Source organism: Cottoperca gobio, chromosome 17, assembly GCF_900634415.1.
Source record: "Cottoperca gobio chromosome 17, fCotGob3.1, whole genome shotgun sequence".
In the NCBI taxonomy this organism is placed as follows: domain Eukaryota; kingdom Metazoa; phylum Chordata; class Actinopteri; order Perciformes; family Bovichtidae; genus Cottoperca; species Cottoperca gobio.
Window position 1 is genome coordinate 24,952,346 of NC_041371.1, and position 27,110 is coordinate 24,979,455.

General features: G+C 38.8%; 1 protein-coding gene across 2 annotated transcripts in view; it reads right to left on the reverse strand.

Moving 5' to 3' along the window:
* Window positions 1-11,556, reverse strand: part of LOC115022131 (xenotropic and polytropic retrovirus receptor 1 homolog) — a 42,464-nt gene extending 30,908 nt beyond the window's left edge. For both annotated transcript variants that reach the window (XM_029453021.1, XM_029453019.1), the window contains exon 1: window positions 11,087-11,556. In XM_029453021.1, coding sequence (XP_029308881.1) covers window positions 11,087-11,155 — 69 coding nt within the window. In that variant the 5' untranslated portion in view covers window positions 11,156-11,556. The remainder of the gene's footprint in view (window positions 1-11,086) is intronic.
* Window positions 11,557-27,110: the final 15,554 nt, after the last annotated feature.

Here is a 27,110-nt window from a genome sequence, read left to right on the forward strand (position 1 = left end):
GGGATGGGGTTGTTGCTGCAAAGCTGCATTCTTACTTATCCAACCTGTGTGTTTCATTAGATCCTATGTAAAATAAGTTACATTACAGTAAAATTATTGATTTTGGCTAGACAAGACTGACTGAAATGTTTAATTATAATGTAATGAAAAAAGGGCATTAGACACAGGACTAGGATTCAATAAAGCAATAGTGGACTGAGATTATAAAGGATAAAATTGACTAAAACTAATAAGTATTTTTGTCTAAAGATTACATCTAAATTAGCTGCTAAAATTAACATTGGTGGAAAACATTGTTCAGGCTTTCCCACACTCCTCCTGAGGCCCATAGAATGTGTGTGTATTCAGTAGGCAGGCTCAGCATGTGCTAAGGCGCGAGTTTCCAAAACAAAACACACGCAGCTCAACAGAAAGGAGGGCAGCTCTACTTATCCTCACAGATTACCCTACTTCTGTCCTTTTCCCCTTCTCCGCCGCTTCCACACACTCCCTCTCTGTAGTCTTAGCCTCTTGCTCACACACACACACACACACACACACACACACACACACACACACACACACACACACACACACACACACACACACACACACACACACACACACACACACACACACACACACACACACACACACACACTTTGTTTACTTCATCTCTGTCTAATGTTTTACTCAATCATTCATTACCTATCGTTTTGTCTTTTCCTCCTTTTGTCCATTTATTTACATTATATTACTGGCAAACATTTAGCTCTCTTCTCTGTCTCACTCTCTCACCACAATCTCTTTTACACATTCCTTACCCTGTCTCAGCCCCTCTGTCTTTTTCCTAACCCCCACCCACGAGACAAACACTTTATATCTCGACACCAAACTGATTAAATAAATCAGAACTGGACTAAGCCTTTCGTTGGTGTCCTGTAGAAAACCTCAGATCTCTGGGTTTTTATACAAACAGCTCATATACAAAGTGCCTAAATGAAGGTGGTGCAAAGAACATTTAAAGGAAGCTGTGTTTTTAAAAGTCACACTTACAAAGGCATTATAGCACAAAGCAATGAGTGCACCCCAAATCCTAACAACTGAAGCTGTTTTCACATGATCAGCAGAAAAAGAGCATTTGGCGATTGTCAAAGTTCAAAATATTTCAACTCAATCTAAACCAGCAGCTTCCCTCAGTCTTCACCTGACTGAGCAATTCTTTAAACTATCTGGGGATTTAACCATTAGGTTTTCCTAAGCCAATTTATGCAGTGTATAATACTACAGGCTTAAGTTGATTGTAGTAACTAGTACAACAGAACACTGAAGAAAGACATTTTAGAACAAACCAAAGTGTTACAATTCACTTTCCTGAACTAAAAACACACTGTAAAAGGCTTAAAGTTGTAAATTTAAAACATAGAGAGCACCCAGCCCGGACAACAGTGTGGTGGCCATCTATACATCACAGATCATGGCCATGCCCTAAAGTAAACACTGCAACATTTGCTCTAAATGGGACCATAATTGACTAAATGAACATCATGCTGTATTGAAGAAGACATCACTAACTGCAACATAGAGTGACAGAGTGAAAGAAGGGAAATGGTACTTGCATATCTTAGGGCTCACAGGACAGGGGACAGATATGGGAAGGTGAAAGAGACCTACAGTATATGCATGTGATATAATAATAATAATAAAAAATATTTGTAAAGTGCCTTTCATGACTAAAAGCAATCCCAAGGTACTACAGAGTAGAAGACAACAACAAAAACACAAGGTTAAGAAAAGGCTTTTTAAAAAGAAAGGTTTTAGGCCCTTCTATGCATGTGTTTGCATGAATAGTGAGTATGTGCAGGTATGTGATTCTCTTATACCAGTCAGGTGGTAGCCAATGCCATCAGCACTGACCAACGTTTAATCTCTTTAGTAGTTTCCTCTCTTCCTCCTCTCTTTCTCAATCTATCAGTGTTAAGACTTCTTTCTCCTTCTCCATATGTTTCCCTTTGGCCCTAGAAAGAGGTTTAATTAGAGTGTGTATGGGGATTATGACAATAACGCATTTAGACATGTCAGATTATCTGATTTTCTCTCTTTTAATCCCTTTCTTCTGGCACCACAGTTATTCTCACTTTCCTTCTGTGGACATTTTCTGGAATCTAATTATATGCAAGTCTCTGTGACCTCTGTGAAGACATCTTGCCATGTATATTCCCCTACATGTTACTCTCTCTGACTTCATGGTCATATCACCAACCCCATAGTTTCCACTCTAGTCAGATAATAAGACCAACAGAATTAGCAGTCGTCATCCATGACTATATTGTGCTGAAGGCAGCATTCCCAAGGACCAACAACTGAACTAAATCACACAGATAAAGAAAGTGCTGCTTTTTCTGAAGTCTGCATTTTAGGGCTGAATATGTCCTAAGAGGTTGATATGACAAGTCTCTTTCTGAATGATCCTCCAAATATGTCCAAGAAATATGGCCTTTCCAAGCCCAGACATGGAGCCAATCAGTGGGTCACCAGGTGTCAGTGTTAAGATTTTAATCACTCACTTGTGAATATACAGAATCATATTAAGTGGGCAAAACAAAAAGCCACTGCCAGGTGTAAATTGCCCAGCATGAACTCCACGGTTTGTTCTTGTTAGCATCCTGGACAGGTGTTAATCAGTTATACTGATGTTATTTTACATATCTCTAGTTCCCCGTTTGTAAGTTATCCATTATGTGTTGAGGTGGAATGTTAAGGTTCATACTGTGATTGCAGGGTTTATGGAAGTGGTTTGAGTTTACTACTAGGGTGAGATATCATTTGAAATGTTGGTATACAATTGCTAATCCAATATTTGTAGCAGCTGTACAAGACCTTTTCATCCACATTTTCAATTTGCGAAAAAAAAAAACCCACTACACTAGCCGTTGGATACATTTGGATCGAAACTCATCTATATTAAGAACAATCTGATCAAAATAAACTATACTACAAATTGAAACAGACATTCAACGACAGCTTTAAGTACTGACCGTTATATAGTACGTGCTATGTACAGAAAACATTTTCAAATGCCCTTTGAAGGCAACTAATTACTGTTCTACTTCAGAAGTATTGAGTTGAAGACAGGTGCCTGAATGCAACATTAGTTTTGTTGTCCATGAGGTGAGACCTAGCCGAGCCTAACCTTTGGGTTTCAGTTAGCTACCACTGTTGTGAGCAGCCTTCATAGTTCATATGCCACTTAAACACATAGTATGGGTAGGTTGCTAAAATACAAATAAATTACACTATCACGGTACTACACCATTACTATTATCATTTTTATTATTATTATTATTATTATTATGACCTGTTACAATGACACTTAAAGGAATGAGAACATAACTATACTAATAAAAAGAATGATAATACATTATTAAAAAAATAGCACGTAACTATAGCACATTATGTAACTAAACATGTTAGTTTACTTGTTAGCATCACTATATCTCTATATACGACAGGGACGACGGTATGCCATTAGTCTCGAGCCCTGACCATACCTACAGTACTGTAGAAAAAATTGTAAAGTCAGGTTTTTCCGGAATTTTGGTATCGACTTCATACCTTCTCCACAGCGTGGACAAGCTGGGCAAGCTGTGGGTGAAAACCGGCCTTTCCTACACAGTGGGGATACGAGCATTAAAACAAATGGTTCCAGACTCAATATGCATTTTATCTATGAACCTTAACATTTTACAAAGTATAAAAGTCCTTTTTATAAGATTATAAAGCAGCAGGGTGGTAAAATATAGAATAGCTTTAGAAAGTATTAGGATAAGACTTCATAATTCCCAACATACAGTATAACTCTAAACAACTCTTATTTTCTTTAACATTAATCCCACACAACTTAATATCACAATGGAAGTAAGTTAATTAAGTCAGTGTTGTTTCAGAGACCCTTCTCTAAAATGTCTGCTGACTCATATTGTGACTGCAAGTAAAAACAGAATTGTTGATTCACCGTTATTTTTCTGTCAGCTGCTCTATGCATCACACCAACTGAAACCAGCTACCATCAGCAAACTAACTTCCCATGAACTAAGGCTGCTGCAGCATCGAGGTTCCACCAATGCTGCTGTGCACAGACCTTGACAACAGTATTATGTTGAAAACAAATTGAAGTCTATCTATAAAAGAAAAAGATCACCTGAGGTCAAAGGCATAAGGAAATGACTTTACAAACAAGGTGCTGCTGCCCACCGATTACGATAATGCTCCTACACCTAATATAATGACTGGAAAACAACTATAAACTATAAACATGTAACAAAAAGGATGAGGGCAATTCGAATCATAATTAAATGATCTAAAACATGTATTTTATTTAAGCGTTATGTTAAAAGGAAACATTAAACAGTGATGCATTTGAGAATTATGGTTCACTTGGTCTAATTAAAAAAAAGGTTTTAGTAGTTCTATTGACCTTACAGCCCTCCCATTTCTTCGTTTGTTTCACCTGCCATTTGTCTTTTCATTTCCGGTTAATTCCCAGTTGCAGGGTTAAAGTTGACAGCAAATTTTGATTTAGTCTTTTTCCCCCTTTCTTTTATACTACAGGGACAGTCTCCCTGGAGCAACTCAGGGTTAAGTACCTTGCTCAGGGGCACAATGGTGGGAGCCCTGGTATTGAACTCACAACCTTTTTTTGCCTTTGGGGAAAATGTTTGTTCACTGCTCGTACAGTGTAATACAGAAGTGTTTGGAATTATCCTTTTTTTTAAATAATGAAAATAGTAAACCTCAGTCCCCAGCAAGATGATTTTGTGAGTCAAAAGAAAAGAAACATATGTAGCCTTATACATTTGTTTCCCCCCCACTGTACTGAACTGGGACTTCTGTGTACCGTTACCCCGAGTGTCTGATAACCAAGACAGTAATAAGAGAACACTGTTAAAATACAGTGTTGCTGATGCACCCCGGGGACCTAGAGGTTTAAGGTGCCTATTCTCATACAACCAAACTTCAATTTTTATTCTTTTTACAAAAAAAGATTAATTTTTATTTAATAATAAATAAAATTGTCAAATCATAATTTAGTTGCTTTTTGTGAGTTGATATAAATGCAACGGATTGTTTTAATATCAAAATTGTATTGTGGCAGACTTAGTGATAGCTGCAAATATCGCATCATTGTCCAAAGAGATAATATTGTATTGTGATGAAACTTGTGATTAACACCCACAAGGCTCAGCACTTTAGCGTTTTAGCGCCGCGCCCAGCCGTAAATACAAAAGCACCCCTCAATAAGTACATTTTTGTCTAGCTAACCAAAAGTTAGGTTGAACCGATGACTGAAAGCACTGGTAATGGTGTGAATATCACTAAATGGGGAATAAATAAATTGACTAGAAAGTCTACCAGTCTTACAAGAAACAAGGACCGCAACTAATGATTATTTTCATTATCGATTTATTTTCTCAATTAGCTCGTTTGGTCTATAAAATGTCAGAAATAAAATGAAAACTGACAGGCAGGACGCAAGCAAGCAAGACCGCGGCAACAGGCGCTGCCTAGACTCATATCGGTGACGTCTTTACATGTCTTGTTTTGTCAGTTCAAAACCCAAAGATATTCAGTTTAATATGATACAAAACAGAGAAAAGATGGAAATATTTGAAAGGCTGAAAACAGCTTTTTCTGTAGTTTTGACTTTTAATTAAGCGATTATATAGTTGTCGTTTATTTTTCTGTTAATTGACTAATCAATGAGTGGACTTATCGTATCAGCTCTGGTAACCCAATGCCCTTTAAAACCCTGACATAACAACATTTAACTGACAACAGTTAAATGTACCTCTGTTTATCTAGCTGTCCTGCTAAGTGTCTGACCCAAACACAGCTTCCATGAGAAAACATGACATGCATGTAAAAGCCCTGGTCAGCATGGCTCTGCAAACCTCACTGGCCTGGGTCCCACATCTTCACAGGCCTAAAACTGACTGGGCCAAGGGCCAGATTTACAGCTGGGTGGAACAACAAGCTACATCTGGCCTGCATCTAAAACACTGCAAGAGCAAAAATAAACTGGAGTCAATGTGAAACTGCTGTGGAAATAGGCATAAGAAGTATTATAAAACTGATATAGTATGCAGTGTTTCCCCTACCATTGTCTTGGCAGGGCGCTACGCCCTGTCAACGGAGCGCAGCGCCCTGGCTGAAATTCAAGGTGTTTTTTTTTTGTTTTTCTCGAATAAAATAAATAAATATATTTTTTATTCACAACTCACTTTTCACATTGACAGGCGCTCTTTTATTAAATAAACTAAACGCTTATGTTATTGATCTAATTTATGTGCACGTTTCAGTGTGTACTGTCTACTTTGCGCATTCACATTCTCTCCGTTTTACGAAGGGCGGGGTTTTGAGTTCAATAACTGCTGAAATAATTTGTCACATAATCAATGCAATCGTCCGACAGAAAAATCAATCAATAGCTATATTCTATTCAATATTTTAGTACTACAGCTAAAAAGGACAAGCGATTTGAGAGAATTTCTAGTATTCACCAATTTTCTTGTACAAATCTTCTCTCAGATACTAACAACATTCACAAGTGGTTCATACCTGACATAGTTCATACTTATATTCCCTTAACCTGAATGAATATGGAGTTAAAATTAGGGGTGTAACCGTTCTGCAGCTGAAACAGAGACCTAAACCGTGACATGTCCATGGTCTCGTGTCGCAGTTCTACCTTCCCCATCCTGGTCTCCCCCACCAAGCCGCTGTCACACAATCACTGCCTGTTGAGCGCTCATTACGTTATGAGGCAGAGATTAACCTGAGATTGCAATTTTTAAGGTTTAGTTGAGCTCAGTGCTCACTCCACATAAAATGCAGCCGGACAACATCTCATCACTTCCAAAATCTTCTTAAACTCTCTTTAAACTGAATATTCTCTGGCCTGTTTGTAACCCGACAACGTTATCTTCACTCCACCTGTTCAACTGACTTAAGAGAACTCGACTGTCCTGCTGTTATAATGGAAGAGAACTAACCACAGACACTTGACTTGTCCAACAGCCTACTGTTGACCCTACAGGCCAATCTGCAATTCAGAAGCTTTCTAATTCACCCGAGGCTATTTGATTTGGTAATAACAGAAGCTAATTCTGATGTTCTTTGGCTCTCTGGATCTGAGCAAAACGGGGATACCTTTTTTATTTTTTATAAGCTTAATGTGACTGTGCTGCAATAGGAACACAGAACTAAAACAATGTGTCAGGAGTGTACAGGAGATGACTGATTGCTTCTGATTTTGAGCCAGAAAACTCAGCTCTGCTTAATACTGAGCAGAAAGACAGAAAAATGCATGAATAACTAATCTATGAATAAGATTTATAAAATAATAAATAAGAGAAAATCAATAGGTATTTTGCAAATCAGTTAATCAAAATTCCAGATATTATTACTGCCATAACATGTCAGGTTTCGGTATGGTGGCAAACTTAGTGGCACTGACTGGAAAAATGTGCTGCAGTCGCACTGAGCTGTAGCAGTGTCTGGCTATGCAGAGCACTGTTGAGAGCTGCAACCACCTAACAAATCAAATCAAATTTATTTGTATAGCCCAATATCACAAATTCTACATTTGTCTCAGTGCGCTTTACAGACTGTACAGGTTACGACATCCTCTGTCCTTAGACCCTCGCATCGCACAAGGAAAAACTTCCTAAAAGAAACCCCACAATTAAAGGGGGAAAAATGGAAGAAACCTCAGGGAGAGCAACTGAGGAGGGATCCCTCTCCCAGGACGGACAGACGTGCAATAGATGTCGTAGGTACAGGATAAACAACATAGTACAAATACAACATTTGACAGAAAATTATGTTGTGTTGAAAAAAAAGAGAAAGTATGGATGAATCCAGGAAAATGTCAAAAAGGCTTCCCGGTGTCCAGCAGGACCAGGACAGCAGGCGCAGCCACGATTCATGATCCTGACGTAAACTTTATCAGTGGCAACCTGCCACATGAGAGACAGACACTCCGGGATAACAATGCAGATACTGCTGCTACAGGTACAGAGAGGAATCCTGACGCAAGCTTCTTATAGCTTATTTGTACACATACATATTGGCTGTGACAACCAATGGTGCTCTACCGATATATGACATTGTAATATGCATTTTCCCCACCCTATTAGTCCTAGCTAGAGCAAAGATTACACTGCTGCATTCACTGATGCTTAGGAACATGAACAGTTACTTTAAAGTAAATATGCAATCATAATATCACCAATGAAGACATGAAAACACGATATCTAGAAGTAGTGTTTCTTTATCAATAAGATCCATGCTTGATGGTCCAAAACAGTACATTCATTGTCTATGTGTTGTGTTGCAGAGATATCTACTGAAGTTAGCATGCTAACAGCTAGCTGTGCTCCGTCCAGTCTGTAATACCACTTGTTCCTTTAGAGGTGATAGTGAGTCACTGTAGGTGCAGTCTGCCTCAGTACAGAGAGAAGAAGTACAGCTGTTGACTCTCTTGTAAATAGATAGTGTGCAAACACGTGACAAAACTGTGTGACGTATGCGTGCGACTCCATGTTGGTTGGATAACAAATCAACAATGGCGTCTAAAGCGAACAACAACAGCAATACAACTCCGACTTCTTCAAAGTATTTTGACTCTCTGGAGTCCTCTGCAAAGGCAAGATTCAGAGGAAAAAGTCCAAATGTGCGGCCGTGACCCGTACACGCTGAAGCCGTCGGATTATATTGAGGATTTAGATTCATTACTGCCGATTGAATATCCGGATATTGTGAACTACCTTGTGCTACAAACGTCGTGGGCAACCAACGCACAAATGAAGGCATACAAGAGCTTAGATGCTTATAATGTCTTTGTTTCTGGCTGGGTTGGTAGTCTTCTTACCAAATCACTGAAAGATGACAGGGTGCTCGTCCATGCCCGTGTAAATCACTCTCAAAGAGCTCGAGATACACCGCTCAAGCCGTGGTTTGTGAGTGAGAAGAGCGGCGATGTTATCCTCGCACACTGTGATTGTATGGCTGGATTAAGCGAAGCATGTTCTCACATTGGTGCTTTGCTTTTCGCAAGTGAAGTAGTCTCAAGAATAAGCCAAACAAAAACATGCACAGAAGAAAAGAGCAAATGGCTGCCATCACATGTAAAGAAAGTGCCTTATTTACCAGTCAGCCATATGGAGAAGTAAGGTCTTACGGTGTTCGGGTATATCATAAGCACAAATGTTTAACATAAAAATTGAAAACATAGCTTTAGCATGAGCTCTTACCAGATATAAAGTGGACGCCACACACACGGGTGAATTGTGCTTTTTCTTCTGTTAAATCCTTACGATTTATGTTGCTAAACCAGCGTACGGCGTTCGGTAGACAGCAATTCATCCCTCTTTTGTGGATCGTTGTTTTTGATGATTTTAGGAAATCTAAAGAACCGTTTCTCTGGGTCACGAGTAGCGTTATGACCACAATTATACACTGCGCACACGATTGGCATTTTCTTTCAATCGTAGACGTTTAAATACTAAGAAAATTACGAAGCGTTGCAGCAACTCACACGTGAACAGCCGCAGTCTTGGTTGTGTATTCCAACCAACATGGCTGACTTATGGGTTGGGAAATAAGCGTGACGTCACATGCACACGATCTATATTACAGACTTGTTCCTGTTTGATAGTTCATTTATTGGATTCAAAGTGGCAGAAAGGAGAAACCCTCTTCATCCTAACAGCTGCCAGGAGGCTGTTTCTCTGAGTGTATATCTGTCTGCAGCCCCGAGAAACAGCGTAGCTTCAGTTAGCAGTTAGCTGGAGTTCAGCCACAGCACCGGGGAACTGCAGACTCCCTGTTGCTGCCGTTCCACAGGTCCAGCAGCTGCTGTGACTGCAGGGCTGGAGCTGGTTCTGACTGAGCTCAAGTCTCTCCAGCCGCTGACTAGAGCTCCGTCTGAAGGAGGCTGCAGAACTTAATGCATGCATATGCCGTATAGTTATTAACACCTCTTCTGCAAAATGGGCTGGTGTAATTTGTGTGACAGTTTAACCTAACGAGCATTAGTCCTCTGTGCCAACTGAAAATGTGTACCCTTTACCAAATTACTGTGGAAGGGATTACAAATTGATAACTGGTAATGACATTTGTCCAGCACACAGAACAGTTTACAAGTCACATATCACTGGGCTACAGCTTTGAATTGCATTTAGAAGCTAGATATAGCTTTAAAAAAGACTTGCATAAGAACTGCCATTCTCTCAGAATCAGCACCATGTTCCTGTTCCTGTATAAAAAATACACTGTAGCCTACTGCAATCCCAACATACAACCTTGACAAGTTTGCTTGGAATACCAATTTAAAATATATGCACAAATGTAAAAGCTTTCTTGGAGACCTTTCATTATTTGTTTGTTTACTGTCAGTCCTGTATACGAATTAAGGCACGATAACAGTTGAATTGCAATTTTGTATAGTTTTAATGTGTTAGATGTTGCAGATTAGGCTACCATCATCTCTCTGTCACCGAGTGACCCCGTCCACCCTCATGCTAGAACACCAGCAGCAAGATTTCTATGGGTCAGCAATTGGGGACAGACAGGTGGTTAACAGGATCAAATACTATCTACGGTTAGCTCAATAAATGATGACTCAGCCAAATGCCTTTTGTTTCCAAAACACATTCCAAGCAGCTTATCGTTAGAGGACAGACACACGAGGCGGTGTACGTAGCAGCTCAATACAGCTTGATGTGACAGAGGTGATAACCTGCAGAGCGACAAACAAACCTAGCTCGTCGAGTTTGCTAGCTAACGTTAGCTAACACTAGTGGGCTGCTGTTGCTTGATGTGCGAGTGTAACAATTTAAGCAGTTCATCTCTTCCTGTTGCATAACGACAGGAGAGTGAAATACAAGGAAACTAACTACAACTATATTCAAATAATTCTGAACAGAAAATACCGGTATGAAACTGGACAGACATCTAGCCAGAACAAACGTCAGTGATTGGCCAGTTAGCCAGTCAGCTAGCTAGTGGCTTGCAGAGTGCAGGTTTAATATGAAGCCTAACTTACCTCATACTGGATGTATTGTTTTCTCCACTCTGGGGTGATGTGAGCTGAGAGATGCTCAGTGAATTTCATTTTGACAGTTTGGTGGTTTACCCTCCTCTGCTTTTATTGTAACCAGAACCGGTGGGTCTGTTGAGCAGCGGGATGTTTAGCAGAGCTGGATCACCAACGTTTACACAGAAACTGTCATCCGAAGATTTCGATCGGGCTGCACGGTCAAAGCCAGAGAGATGCCTTTTTCTCTTCACGTTAACCTAGCTACCTACCGGTGCTCATTTCTGCTGTTTTCAACACAATAGACGAAGTGCTGGTGGAGTCACACCTTCTCCAATATCATAAAATCGCGGTTAGGTTCTGAAAACAAGCTCACTGTACTGGCGCTAGCTGGGTCTTGCTATTTCCCCCCCCCCTCTTCTTTCCCTGTTGTTCAGTCTCTACCTCTCTCCACCTCCCGTCTCCCGCTGCCTTCAGGTGCAGTTGGAAATATTAACACAACCTAATCTTGAGCGCACATGAACATGTTGTTGATGGGTGTAGCAAGGTGTGGCTCAACCCTCCTTTAGGAAACGTCATCCAACCAGGACGGGTGAAATGGTCATTTTAAAACTGGATGGTGGGGCAATGCGCTGGTTTTCGGAGGGAGAAATAAACAGTGATGTTCAGCACAGTGGCTGTCATTTGATGTCTTGTTTTACTCAGACATTACAGTTCTTGTTGTTCTTCAACAGTGTTCTCTGGATTCACTATGGTTTGCTGTATTTTGTTTGTGCTTTGACATATTTTTTCCCTTGAATTTATCCTCAGTAAAAAGAGCCAGGTAACTGCTTTACATTAAAAGCCTTACACACTGGCCTCTCTTAATTTCTAAATTTCACTAGATTCACTGAGACTCCTATTCAGTTTGAGAGAATGCGCATTTGAATTTTAACAATAATAATAATGACGGATAGCGACCATTGACATTTATAATATACCGTTTAGTCATGTATCTCTTCGAATCTGCGTGTATCTTTCATGGTAGTTCCTTTCAACTCTGTTTTAGAGCTTGCTCAGTGAACAAACCTTGTCTTTCTATATATTCCGATGACACATGAATGTCACAAGATATAATAATAATGACTCAGAGATAATCTGATGAACAACACCCTCTATTGCTCGAACCTCACATTGCATTCCAACTGTTTTTTGTTTCTTTATTTCAAATTAAAGTTTAATTAACACATGTTATTGTCCTTTAGCCACTCTTTGCTGATATATTTCCTTCATTGTTCACATGTGTTTTTAGCCATATTAAATATAATAGATAAGTGTTTTAAAAATAGAGGGTAGTAGCACTCACAACTGTAGCAGTAGTGCTTGTCGAAATAATTGTAGTAGTTGTAGGTAGTATATGTGGTAGCAGTAACATTATTCCCAGTAAAAGTAGGTTACAACTAGTATCAGTAGTGCTAGTACAGCAGCAGCAGTATCTAATGTGTTGTAAGTCTAAGCATACTATGCATGTATTCGTAAATTTCTTTTCAAAGCTTATTGTTGTGTTTTTCCTATGTTGATCCAAGCACTTTAGGTCAGTGACTGTGTGAACCTGTTGTTGTTGTTGTTGTTGTCCCACCTGCAGGTCAACTAACATGTACCCACATATCAGTGCATATACTGTATACAGTATGTACATACATACCTCTTCTCACAACACTAATGTATAGACTTTGCCCTGTATGGAATCGTTAGCTGACAACAAAATACTTTGTTTTTGACTGCAGGTTTGGAAATAATTTTCTTGCACCATAATACCTGACTATAGTCCAAACCTGTAGTTCCAGCTGAATGAACTCATTTTTAAAATGTATTTTACAGATGTTTTATAGACCTACAGTAGGTTCTCCCTATTTTGCTGGACGAGGAGTTTAAAGTTCATGATTTTCTTTTTGCATTTGTATTAACTAATCAAAACCTGATTAACCTGTATTATGTGTACATTGTTTGTGCAAGGACCATTTATATCTTAAGGTTGTCTATTATTTATAATTTTGCTTTCAAACACATTGTACCCAAATATCAGAATAACATTATTTTTAATGATGTATAATTAATGTAAAGATAATACTCATAACACTGAACTCTCACTGGAAAACCAGGGTTGAAAAGGTTAAACAGTAACTGTTTTATTTAATGCTTTGGACACATTTGGAACATTAAACACCTCCTTCGTAATTTGTTTTTCCTTCTGTCTTTGCCTCACTTGTGGACACATACATGCCTGGACACACACACACACACACACACACACACACACACACACACACACACACACACACACACACACACACGCACACACACACACACACACACATGATGTACATTTTTATCTTTATCTATTTCATTATTGTGTACTCGCCACTCTACTTTGTATGTTCTTTTGCTGTAACAAGGTACATGTCCCCGTTGTGGGACTATTAAAGGATTTCTGATTCTGAAGTTTGCTGCCCAGACATGCATTCATACGTCATCAGTCTGTAAAGTTAGCATTCAGTTAGCTGTAGAGCTGAACATATTCTCTGGCTTCTCCTCTACCTGTTCAGGTGTTGCCCCTCTGGCTCAGACTGATGGATTCTTCTGCTACCTGCTCTGCTGGGCAACATGCCTCAGGACAACCCGGATGAGTGATGCCTCAAGCTCATTTGTGTTTTTTGCACAACTTAATTTAATAAGCATATCATATCTAAACATCAAAAGCTAAACTAAAGTCATTTTTAACAACCAATTGAAGTTTTTGTTACTTCAAATAATTTGTTTTATTTTTGTACAGCTTTAAATTTAACAACATCACAAGATCCCTAGGGAACTGCAATCACATTGCACACAACATATACTGTGCTATACTATACTGTGTTTGTTATATAATATGTAATTCAAAAGGTTTTCTTCCTGATTCTAAAGGATTAATATGACAGAAATAGAAATGTGACTTAAAATACAATATAGGTTTTAGCCAACTATAGACCGATATCTAAACCTTCCCTTTCTCGCTAAGATCCTTGAGAAAGCAGAAAACAGTTGTGTGATTTTTTAAATAATAATAGTTTATTTGAGTTTTTTCAATCTGGATTTAGAGTTCATCATAGCACAGAGACGGCACTGGTGAAAGTTACCAATGACCTTCTATTGGCATCAGACAAAGGACTTGTCTCTGTTCTTGTCTTGTTAGACCTCAGTGCTGCTTTCGACACTGTTGATCATGACATTCTACTACAGAGACTGGAACATTGTGTTGGCATAAAAGGAACCGCACTAAGCTGGTTCAAGTCCTATTTATCTGAGCAATCTCAATTTGTACGTGTTAACGATGAATCCTCCATGCCAGCAAAAGTCAGTCATGGAGTCCCGCATATATATATTTAGGCAATATTAAAAGCACTTTCATAAACTGTCATTGTTATGCAGATGATACCCAATTATATCTATCAAACAAGCCAAATCAAATCAAATCAAATTTATTTGTATAGCCCAATATCACAAATTATACATTTGTCTCAGTGTGCTTTACAGACTGTGCAGGTTAGCCAAAGGAAAGCAATCAATTAGTTAAAGTTCAAGCATGCCTTAAGGATATAAAAACTTGGAACACAGACAAAAAATTATTGTAGTTGTCCCCAAACGCCTCCGAAATGCATTTTCTAATGACATAGTAACTCTGGATGGCATTAATTTGGCCTCCAGCACCACCGTAAGGAATCTCAACGTTATCCTTGATCAGGATCTGTCTTTTAACTCCCACATAAAACACATTTCAAGGACTGCCTCCTTTCATCTACGTAACATTGCAAAAATAAGACACATCCTGTCTGAAAACGATGCAGAAAAACGTATTATCAGGTTGTCCCAAAAAAATCCCTTAAGACTCTTCAGTTGATCCAAATTCTGCAGCACGTGTATTGACAAGAACTAGGAAACGGGATCATATTACTCCTGTATTAGCTGCTCTGCACTGGCTCCTGGTAAAATACAGAATATAATTCAAAATCCTTCTCCTGACCTACAAAGCCATTAATGGTCAGGCTGCTGTTTATCTTAAAGATCTCATAGTAACTTATAAACCAACTAGAGCATTGCACTCCCAGACTACAGGGTTACTTGTAGTTCCTAGAGTCTCTCAGAGCACAATGGGAGCCAGAGCCTTCAGCCATCAAGCTCCTCTCCAGTGGAACCAGCTTCCAGTTTGTGTTTGGGTTTAAGAGCAGGCTAGAGCAGGTTGTGTCTCTCATCTGGCAGGTTGTTTCTATTAATGGTTACATCTGGATCATGAATCGTGGCTGCGCCTGTTGCTCTGCGCCTGTTGCTCTGCTCCTGTTGCCCTGTTCCTGTTGCCCTGCTCCTACCGGACACCACGTAATAATAATATATATATATATTTTGGAGGCACTGGGAAGCTTATTTTGACTTCCTCCTGGATCCATCTTTTTCATATACGATCACATCATCATTTCTGTCACATGGATTGTCCAAATTGTCTATGTTGTATTTGTGCTATGTTGTTTATCCTGTACACACGACATCTATTGCACGTCTGTGTGTCCTGGGAGAGGGATCCCTCCTTAGTTGCTCTCCCTGAGGTTTTTAACATTTATCCCCCTTTAATTGTGAGGTTTCTTTTAGGGAGTTTTTCTTTGTGTGGTGTGAGGGTCTAAGGACAGAGGGTGTCGTATCTTGTACAGTCTGTAAAGCCCACTGAGACAAATGTGTCATTTGTGATATTGAGTATATATATTGGATATATATATTCTTAAATGTTAGAAACCATATGTTGATAAAACACTACTTATTTTTCAATTTATGTAGCTGAAAAAAAGTGAATATCTAACTGCAGTCAAGAAAAACCAGCCATACAAATAAAAAAAAATATATTGGTAAATGGATTCACCTTATTCAAAAACTGCAGATATTTATTTAGACAGAATATGAGCCAAACAAAGTTGACACTCATCTGGAGATAGCTATGCGTTTCTACGCTGTGACAAGAGTTTATAAATGAGGCATTACGTTTTTAACTTTTACTAATTTACTCTGGCTCGCTATGCTTCAAAACGTTACCCTACACTGTTCATCGTCAACATACATTGTCAAAACTGATAAGTATGCCCTTAACCCACAAATATGTTTAAGTTTAATCTGCATTTTGATGCTAGACAGAACCAACAATGCAAACACATACATTAGTTACTTTAAACCTGCCAGCTGGAGGCACAAGTTGCGGCATATCATCACCTTTTAGGTGATTTAGCAAACTTGTAAGCAAATGGGAAAATATGTCCAAACGTTACTCTTTTGTTTAGCTGTTTTTGGTCTCTACCCCCTCCTGACAGAAATAACTGGCTCTTTAGCTGCTAAATGCTCCACTATGTCCACCAACTAATCTCTGAATCTGTCTGCAGTTTTGTGCTGGGCAGGTAGTGTACAGTGGGGTTTTAGGTTTTTACAGCTTTTTAAAAATTGAAAACAGTTGCCTGTTGCAGCTGAAAACAACACTATGAGAGTGGTGAGAGTGCACCAAATCCGAGAAGATGTGCAGTGGACAGCTAAACATTGAGCTGAACCTCAGTATGTAGCTCTGTAAATCAGAGGACAGCTGCAGATGCAGCTGTCCTCTGATCTACTGATTCACATTGTTACTTCATACATTGTTATTGTAAAAAAAACAATTGGACCTGATTTAGGTTTCTAGTGTAACGTTTGATGATAATAAAAAAAAAGAATATACAGACAACTGGACACAATTATATATACAGAAGACTCCAAAGATAGAATACACAGTGAAACATGTTGTAAATGTGTATATACTCTGTATACTGCATTGCACATCTGAACATTGAAAATATAAAATGTACCTTGGCTGACAACAACAAGCCAGTTGAGCCTTCAGCCATTCTTCTGAAGAACTGCCGCACAGGGAGAACAATGTCATTATCAAGTTATAGAAAATAGTTTGCTGACCAAAACTTGGATCCAAGGGCTCCTATATGAGGCTTTGTGGATTAAATAAATCAGTAGAATTGCCTGGAAATAAGAACTACGTCAGAACTGTTGAGAGATCCTTTTAAGTGTTGAGTAGCTTATGACCCAGGATCAGGTGAGCACTCTGCACAACAGCACCCAGCACCTAGCACACCACAGGGAAGCAGGAGCGAGGAGGACAGTGCAGTATGTGGACATACAGTCTTCAGTATTTTATAGGGAGGTGAAGGAATAGACACTTGATGAAGGCAGGTCATTGTGCTCTGCCAAGACTGCTCATGATCACATCACAGGGGGATTTGTAGTTATTCCAACATCATTTGCCAGGTTATTAGGTTCTAATTTAGTTTTTGTTGAAACTGTTGATATAACTTTTTGATCATTTTGGAGGCTGCAATTTGTGGTCCTAATATTTTGTCCACCCCATGTATATAAGTGTTTAGGGTGAATACAGGAAACACCTCTTTGTATAATGCAATAAAATTGACACCACAAACGACATTCTCAAATGATCATAAAGTTGAATCATAATCTCTAAAACATTCTAAGGTTGTGATGGCCTTAGAGGTCTAGAGCCTCCAATACAAAACACAGCAAGGTTGTGAGTTCAATACCAGGGCTGCCACCATGGTGCCCCTGTGCAAGGTACTTAACCCTGAGATGCTCCAGGGAGACTATCCCTGTCCCCCTGGAGCAACTCAGGGTTAAATCACTGTAATGTAAAAGTGAATCTACCTCTCTTTCATTACATAAGATTTTAACTCCCGATCAAAGGAGATTGATGTAATTTCCTCTGTAATTAATGAAAATAAAAAATGCTATGTCTGTTTTTATTTGTCTTTGTGTGAATTCGGGGACAGAAACTGCTGTTTGTATTATAGAATTTAAAGGGGTGCTCCAGCATTTGAGCACTGCACTTCCACAAAGCTGGGTAGCTTGTAAGAAACACATTAAAAGAAGAGTGGTCAAAATTAAAGCAGCAGAGCCCAATATATCTTGACTTGTATTCCCTAGTAGGGGTCAAGCTCCCATAGTGCAACACAATAGCCTCTTATGTTTGCGTTAAGTCTTGTAAAAGCCATGTCTTTCAAACTCCACACCTTCAGTTTGTAACACAGTATGACGCCAAACTGGAGCAATTTGCGTAGTGTGGGAATGTCACTAAAATGTCCCTTTTGTGTGACGTCATGTTGTCTCTGTTCTCCCTCATGGCACGGTTGTACAGGAAAGGTCATCATGGCGACGATCAGCCTTTCTTCCATCTTCACAGTTGTTTGATAAACGGCAGAATGCTACATTGCTACATGGTAAATAAGATTCCTCTTCCTGTGGTCGTCTTCCAGTCTGATCGCAGAAACCTTTCACTGCTGGGCCACTGCGTTTTTTTCAGGATCCCGTGCGGTCCCCACAGCCGCAAACTAAATTCACTGCCCACATTCAAATGAATGGAAAGACTGGGATATTCGCCCTGACGCCTGATTTGGAGTGAATCATGTGTCTGTAAAGCCCAAACTGAGATAACCGTGATTACCAGAAAGCTCTTTCAGGCACCTCGCATCACTTGAGTATTTCGAGTATGTGCTACTTTTTCACTGTACTAAAGATCATTTACTTCACTACATTATCAACAGCTAAAGTTACTAGTTATTTGAGGATTAAGATTGTTCATAAAAAACACATAATTAGTGCATACTGTACTTATATTACTGTTACTGTGTTTTTATTCTATTTGATTGTTACTTGTCACTTTACTTTCTTTGCTGTAACAACGTAAATTTCCCCGTCGTGGGACAAATAAAGGATTTCTGATTCTGATTCTGATATAATATATGACGCATTATCATGAAATAGCTAGCAGTTAAAATCTGCTCCACCTCCACCAACTACAACATTAATGTAGTACTTGTATATTAAGTCTGAGGAAGAGCCTGGTGCTCCAAACGTTACACAGCAGCATTACAATCCTTCAAACAGGAGCTTATTGGTGTGAGGATCTATCTGTTCTTGTTCTTACTCTATTATATATTAATCTAGCACCCATCATATCCTGTCCTTATCATCATTTGTATTCTGTTTATATATTAATACATCAATAATATTTATCCTATAATATAATAATGTAACAATTACAGTGGCTTTTCATAATGAGTACTTGCTTTTAATACTTTTTTGATACTAGATTTTGTTGATAATACTTCTATAGTTTTAGTTGTATATTTTGAATGCAGGACTTTTACTTGTAATGGAGTATTTTCTATTGTGTTTTATTTCTACTTTTACTTAAATGAATTGTTTTTGTACACCTTTTACCACTGTATATGTCTTATTTGGTTTAACAGTGCTAATTTGTGAGTTTTGTCATTCTTGTGCATGTCCACTTTAAGGCAAAGGGAAGAGTTACCATTTTATACTTTAATATATATTGGGTTTTAATAGTTGAATTTGCAATCATTATTATTATTATTATTATTATTATTATTATTATTATTATTATTATTATTATTATTATTATTATTATTTGTATACATACAGAAGTGAGGTCTGAGCCTACAAGCAATGAGGAAGCAATACAATAAACTGCTTTTCTCAACAATAACCCATACAGAAAATAAATTATGTTAGACCTTTTATGAGCACAGAAGAGTCTGGTACAGTCATCACATAAATTCCAGAGATAGGCATACCACTCTACATAACCTGTGTGCAGCACACACTCACACACAGCATACATTCCTTACCAAATTCCAGCCATTCTAGAGCAGCGAGGCTCCTCTCTTGGCATTCACCGCGTGCCTTAATTGGCTGATTTTAAATCAAGGTCCACTGTGAACACTGAGAGAGGATGCCCAGACTCACATGGGAAGACAGACAGGGACAATAACCTTGAGGCAGAAAGTGTTGAGGTTAAACTATATATGTTTTGTATTCCTGCATACTGTGAATATTGCTCTGAATAACACACTTTCAGCTGAACAGCCTGAAACTGAAAATTGAAAATAGGTGTACACTATCATCAATTGTCAATTTTTCTCTTTGAAGTATGCCACAGCAATGTATTTCTGTAATTCTCTAGTACTGTTACAGCTGCCTCAGTAGTGGGAAAGCTCCAATAATTAACAACATATTTATACATTTTAAAAAGTGACAAAATGAAAAATTGCCTATATTTAATGGTTTCAAAATACACTTCCTGGCTGCCAATATTTAAAGGTCACACAGATACCTGCTGTTTATCTTCCTTTTGCTCTATTCTTTATGGCAGCCATCCACTGTTTACAACTGCTCGCCCTAATAGACAGTATTCAGAACTAAAACTCATGCACAAACACACATTATATTCAATCTCTCTTTTTCATGATATGTCAAGGACACATCCAGCAGGCAGCCATTACAGAGTAGAGCCCAGGTTGTAGGGCTCTAAATGAGGCTAAGACCGGATTTGATGGAACCTTTTCAGAATGTAGACAGATGGAACCCTGAACGTCTGAATCACGTTATCATGGTGAGAAAGACGACTTTAACACACTACAGTGTGCACAAATGCATATATAGATATATATCTATATATAGATATATACAAAAGGAATTCCTTCGTCTTCGCATCTGCCAAATAGGGACACACTGTAATTTTCCTCATAATAACAATGTGACAAATTTGTACCATCTATTTACATTGATGATATTAAAATGTTATGGTATAAATGAACAATGAAAATAACATAGTGGTAGATTAAAAAATAAATAAAATAAAAGAGCATCCTATAGGCACCGCAGTACTGTAAACACACCACTGAGTACTACAGACACATTATCCCTGCTGGAATATTGTAGTGATGATCACATATATATAATATTGACAAGCGCAGGCACACAAAATGTCCCTTTGGGAATGTTATATATGTCTTTTTTCATGTAACCCCTCCCGACATTGAATGGAGCAGATTATTATAGTATGTAGGCCGAGCCATGCAGCATTAGTTTATATGCTCCACCAACATTCTGTCAAACAATTAGAATACAAAATATACACTTAGGAGCTAGGAAATATCAATTAATTAATACATTTTCAGTAGGAATTTGATGCAATTTACAGCAGTCGCTGATCATAAACTATCGTTTAAAATAACAAGAATGGATTGCCTAAATATGAAGATCGTCGGCATCAGCAGTGAAACACGGAGCTGCTCGTCTCCTTGTCGCATTATCTCCACTAGGATCCATCCCGAAGCCTTTACATCCTCCGCTTCTCTCCAATCCTTTCATGCGGGACAAAAAAACATTTATGATTAAAAAAGAAGAAAAAAATGTGTCGACGAGGCGCAGTCTCTTTTCAGTGTCATCTTACACTCCCTGGATAGTGACACATGATCTTGGTTAATTGGTTTAATGTTCGAGACGGATTTGTTAAATAAAATCAAAGTGTTTGGATTCATCCTCCCGGACAGTGCGGACGATGGATTACGCACAGGAGAAGGCTTCAAGCGGCTGGGGCGGGATGACGTCACCATGCAGACAGATGCTCTCTCTCCCTCATCTCGCCACCCCACCACCCCTCCCCCTCTATGCCCTTGAGACCGGGATAGGCCTCCTGTGGGGAGGATGCTGCCATTTGGGTCTGTCACTTTGCTCTGCTTCCCATTATTCAGCTGTTTGTTCTAAATCATAGGCCCAAATACAGAATAATTATTACCATGTGTTGAAGAAAATGTATTTCATATACTACTAAATATAGGGATTAGGGATAGGGATATGGGAATTTTCCAACAATAAGTAAAATATGATAATAAAAGTGTGTGTTCCTTTGTAATAAAACATAAATACAATAACTCAATATTTATGCTATAAAATGGCTAAACAATTTATTTGCATTTGTGTACGAGAAGAACCTATATGACATTCACTGAAATTATATTTTGATCAGGGCTGTGGCTGCCATTGAGAGCACAAGGGTCCTGCCGGTGGGGTTTTATGGAGAATGGTGGTTTTTAACAACTAGAGCAATTCATATTCCGTCACTACACAAAGCTACATCTGACTATACCACTGTAGGGTGAACTGACCATTACAGTAGAATTTGAAGTTGGTAGTAGAACAGGGGTCTTTAACCAGAAAAAGAGGCGGAGCAGGCCCGCCCCCCAGGCCTACTACATATGTATACAATTGATTTGCATAATAAACTGGGCCTACAATAACTTATAAGGCAGGCTAAAGTGCCATGTATAAACATAACCTTTTCTGGTGCATTCAATACTAAACTATTCAAATATTGACAGATTATTGATAGATTAATATATTTATCATGTTTTAATGAACTAATGAACTTTAATCGAGCAATAATGTGGCGGCCACACCTGTTAAAAAGCGATGCTATAGAGGAGTAGTGAGGGGTATGATCCCTGAGCTCTGTGAGTTTACCTGGACTCCCACAGGTCAGTAAAGTCAGGATACAACCTGGTGATTGACACACCTTGATGTGTTGCATTTTAATCTGTGAATGGGCTTTTTGTATTTTTGCAGAGCACAAACAGGCCATACTCCATATGTACAGTCAATGTACGTCAATGTAAGATTCGTTGCTGCATTAAAAATGTGAGTAAACTGATCTCAATTTAAATCCTTAGTTCAGTCTTTGCATAAATTATTGTAAAACCAATATGATATATTATTTCAATCAATAGTTAAACAATGAACAATAAAATTCTAAATCTAGCTATCAATGTGAACCGGTTCAACCTTACACTAATTTGTGCTATATGTCTGTGCCATTCGGTGATACTTTACAGAGTTATAGTATGTTCTAAAAAAGGCAAGTAAGCATATCACGGCATGGATTGTATTCTTTTCTCAAAAGATTATTTTACGAGAGATAACAAACCCTGCTGCACTCAGAACCTACATGTCTTACACTTTTTGAGATGCCCTATTTAAATACTGTAAAACATAAATTAACCTTTGCTTAGAAAGTTTTCATCTTTCATTTGATTGTATTCTTGTGTGCAGGTCTGTGCCCATAATCTGTCGTTGACATGTAAGACCTACAGTAAGCACTTACTGTGGACTAGACACTTTCACTCTAACTCAGAAATTCTCATAACACAGAGGTGTCCTCTTTGGACAATGGGGAATCAAACCATTAATATGATCTAATATGACCACTGGACGACCAAGACCTGCTAAGTCACACCATCATGAATAATGCTGCTGAGCTATCAACCCTATGGACAGAGTTTGCATAGGCTATTTGTACTGAAATGAAGATGACAGTCACAGAATAATAATCAATGAACTAGAGACTGAATCAGGCTGTAAGATATTCAGTAAGCTCAAGGGTGATGCGTTCACTTACGTATTGAACTGCCTTTCAGTGGTGTGATGTGTTCACTTACTTACTGAAGTGCTCTTGAACGGTGATAAAACCACTTTTATACTTTTACACACTCTTTTTAACTCAACAAAGTACATAATCAGTGACTACAAATCTTTGAACTCAACTGAACCAAATTATTTGAACCAGCAAAGTGGTTTGTGGTTTTCTCCACTAGTTACATTTGGTTTGCCGTTACATTTCTACAGAGATACACAAGGGAAGTGTCATTTGACACCTGCTGTTGTTAGGACCACTTTTGTAACAGAGGTGGTGCATTGACAACACATCAAGCTGTCTCAGTCACTTTGTAAAAGTGTGAGTATATGAGAAGTTGACCTTCAGGGCTTTCTGCCAGAAAGGGTCTATTTTAACCCAGAACATGATATTTAACATAACATAACATAACCAAGTAGTTTTGTTGCTTAAACCTGAGGAGATTTCTGTCAGAAAGCCGTGAAGGCTAACTTCTCCCATATCCACGTGGGTTGGGACTGAAATGCACTAACCTTCATCATGGTCAAACATTGTTTAAATATTAATAAAAAAAACAATCATGACTTATCTTAACATAAACAGAACTTGGACCAAACAGCAGACTCTGTTAGTATAGAGTTACTCAAGTGTTTGTATTAAATGATATGTATTAAAATCATACATATCTATTTTATTCAAACTACAAAAAAGAAGATTCTCTAAATTATTTTAGAAATGTGATGAGTAAAGTAAACTCTCTGCAGTACATTCATTTCATCTCAAGTCAAAATACTTCATTTCGGAGGAACTCATGTTTAAGTGGCTTGAAAGGGAACATTTAATTTCTTACATTAAGTTAATGATAAAACATTAGTTGATTCCACTAAACTCCTACATTACTTAATGTTTTACAATGTATTACAACAAATCTTTCCCAGCTGTTGAGACTTTGGTCTTTAAAACCACATTTGGTGTTCTGCAGTTTTGTAACATTAACTCACCCACATACACATTTACGACAGCCAAACTTCTCTCATTTGACAGACTGTCACAATAGCAGTGTGACATGATGGCAGCACCTTCCCAGTAACAGTATTTGATGACATCATTACTTCCACATTTGTCACACTTCTCTTTCTACACGATGGCTGTTATTCTTACACTCTTTAGGGAGTTTTGCCAGATTTTCTGACTTAAACTGATTTCCTGTAATGCTTTGGGAACTGATCTATTTAGACCTCTGAGGGTCAAAGCAGTCTCTGAGAGCTGTGGTGCTTCATGAAAGGATGAACTGCTGTAGGATTGGGAGTCAGTCCAGCACTGAAATTATGGTTTATTTTACTGAGAACTGTGTCAAAATTAAAACATAGTGTGCTGACTTCCGGTTATGGTGACTCGCAAGGAAGACGCAACTATCAGTGCTCCGCCAATTTCTGTCTTAAATCCTAATTTTACCCACGTTTTATGTCAACCCATTGTTTCTATTCCACGGAAAAGATGGTGAAATGCCGGCTGCAGCAGGGAAATCAGCTAAAGGACGACCAAAACCACGTCAGTCTAAGCTAAAAAACTTGGGAGCATCCAAGCTACACGTGGAAGCTAAAGAAAGTTCTGCTAGCGCTAGCATTGCGCCAGCCATGACCTCTGTTGAGACGGGCGAGGCCGGGCTGGGGGAATCTGGCTCGGAGGAAATCCTGATTGCCATAGGCTCTCTAAAGTCGGACTTTTCCACCAGACTTGATGGCATTCTAACAGCAATAGAGGGGATGAGAAAGGAGATACGGGAATGCTCAGAACGAATGGCAGAGGCTGAAGTAAGAATCTCATCTACCGAGGACGACGTGAGCTCAAAGCAAGCTAAAGTGAACACGCTTGAAGCTAAGAACACGAAGCTAGAGGATAAAGTTGAAGACTTGGAGGCAAGATCCAGGTTATCCAATTTGAGACTGGTGAACTTGCCAGAAGATGCTTGTGCTTTCCTCGAAAAATGGATCCCAGACGTGTTAGATTGGGCACCGCTAAGTTCAAAGTTTATACTGGAGAGAGCTCACAGAATCGGCCAGAGGAGGGATGCAAATGCCCCACCAAGAACTTTGATCATGAAATTCCTAAACTACAGGGATGGATGTAATGAAGGCAGCCAGGGCAAAAAAACAGATCCTATTTAAAGACCAGCAGGTGAGATTTTATCCAGACTTGGCTGCAGGAGTGCACAAGCGGCAGAAGATGTTCGATAATGTCCGTCAGAAACTACGGAACCTGGGGATTCGGTATGGCATGCTATTGGCTAGGCTCCTGGTGACCTACAAGGACAAGTCGCACACTTTTGAGAACCCGTCTGCTGTGGGGAACTTCATCGAGCGGATTTCAAGAGAGGAGGGACAGGCTGAGTAACGTAACCTGTGGCTGCGACCGGCTAAAGGGCTAATATGGGTCCTAACTATGTGCAGGTATCATGACTTATTTTCTTTAAGTATTTGCGGTCGGGCATCTTTGGATATGTCTGGACATATCGAACTACTTGAACTGAATGACTGACACTGACCAAATGTTATGTTTATATGTGCCGGTGGTCACGAGTGTTTTCTAACCATATATAACATTGGGGTCTGATACCACACATGGGACGCTAATTACGTTAGCCCTGACCTAGCACTTATTTCTGGGTTGTTTTTATTTTATTTTTTATGTTTGCACCATACTTCTTAGTATCTCATCAACGTTACATGGTGTATTTAAGTTACAAGCTTGAAAGCAATAGCTTTAAATGAGGTTGAGTTCATAAGTACTACTGAGGCCAGCTCTTAGGGGGATTGGTGATTTAAATTAAATTTGTCTCTGATAAATAGCTATTCAGCTACATTTGTGTTAAGCCCTGCAATGGTTGTTTAGCCAAACGGGTAAGTGCCGTTTTATGACAAGGGTATGTGGAGCCTTCAGTTTAAAATTGAAGAATGAACGCATATTTATTTTATTTTGGTACTTTTATAATCTTGAATTTTACGGCATAACATATGTTGGATCCTCCTGAGATCACTGCCCATTAGTTAAGTATGGTGGAACTACCTTTGGTGGGACTTCTTATGATTACATGGCGGTTAGTAATGTAAAACAAAGGTTAGGAATAGAAGTATAGTCGAGCTGAAGCACATGCTGTATGAGTACAGTGACTGTCAGCTATAAGAGGAAGTATCAACATGAGGAGGGGGGGGGGCTGCCCATTAGGGTGGAGGCATTCGGTGGAGGCATTCGGGGTTAAAGGTTCACAGGGTTGGATGTGGTTTGGAACATCCGTGTTATGTTTCTTAATGTTTTTTAAATGTATTTTTTATTTTTATGTACATGTGGGTAACCTAATCTGTGTCAAAGGTCATGTCGCAGGGTGTGGAGGTTAAATTTACTTCCTAGAATTGCAGAGGCTTGCAAAAACTTTAAAAAATCAAACAGGTTATGAATAGAGTTAAAAGTCTGCAATCTAAAATATTTTTTTTGCAAGAGAAACATTTACTGCCAAAGGATGATATTAGAATTAGGAGGAGGTGGACGGGATGTGTGTAGTCAGCAACATTTCTACTCAGGCTCGGGGTGGTATGATGGACATCTGGAGAGAATTAAAGCCTAATGCTATAGTATTCTTGCTATTCTGCTTCTTACCAATCTTATTCCTGTATTGATTAC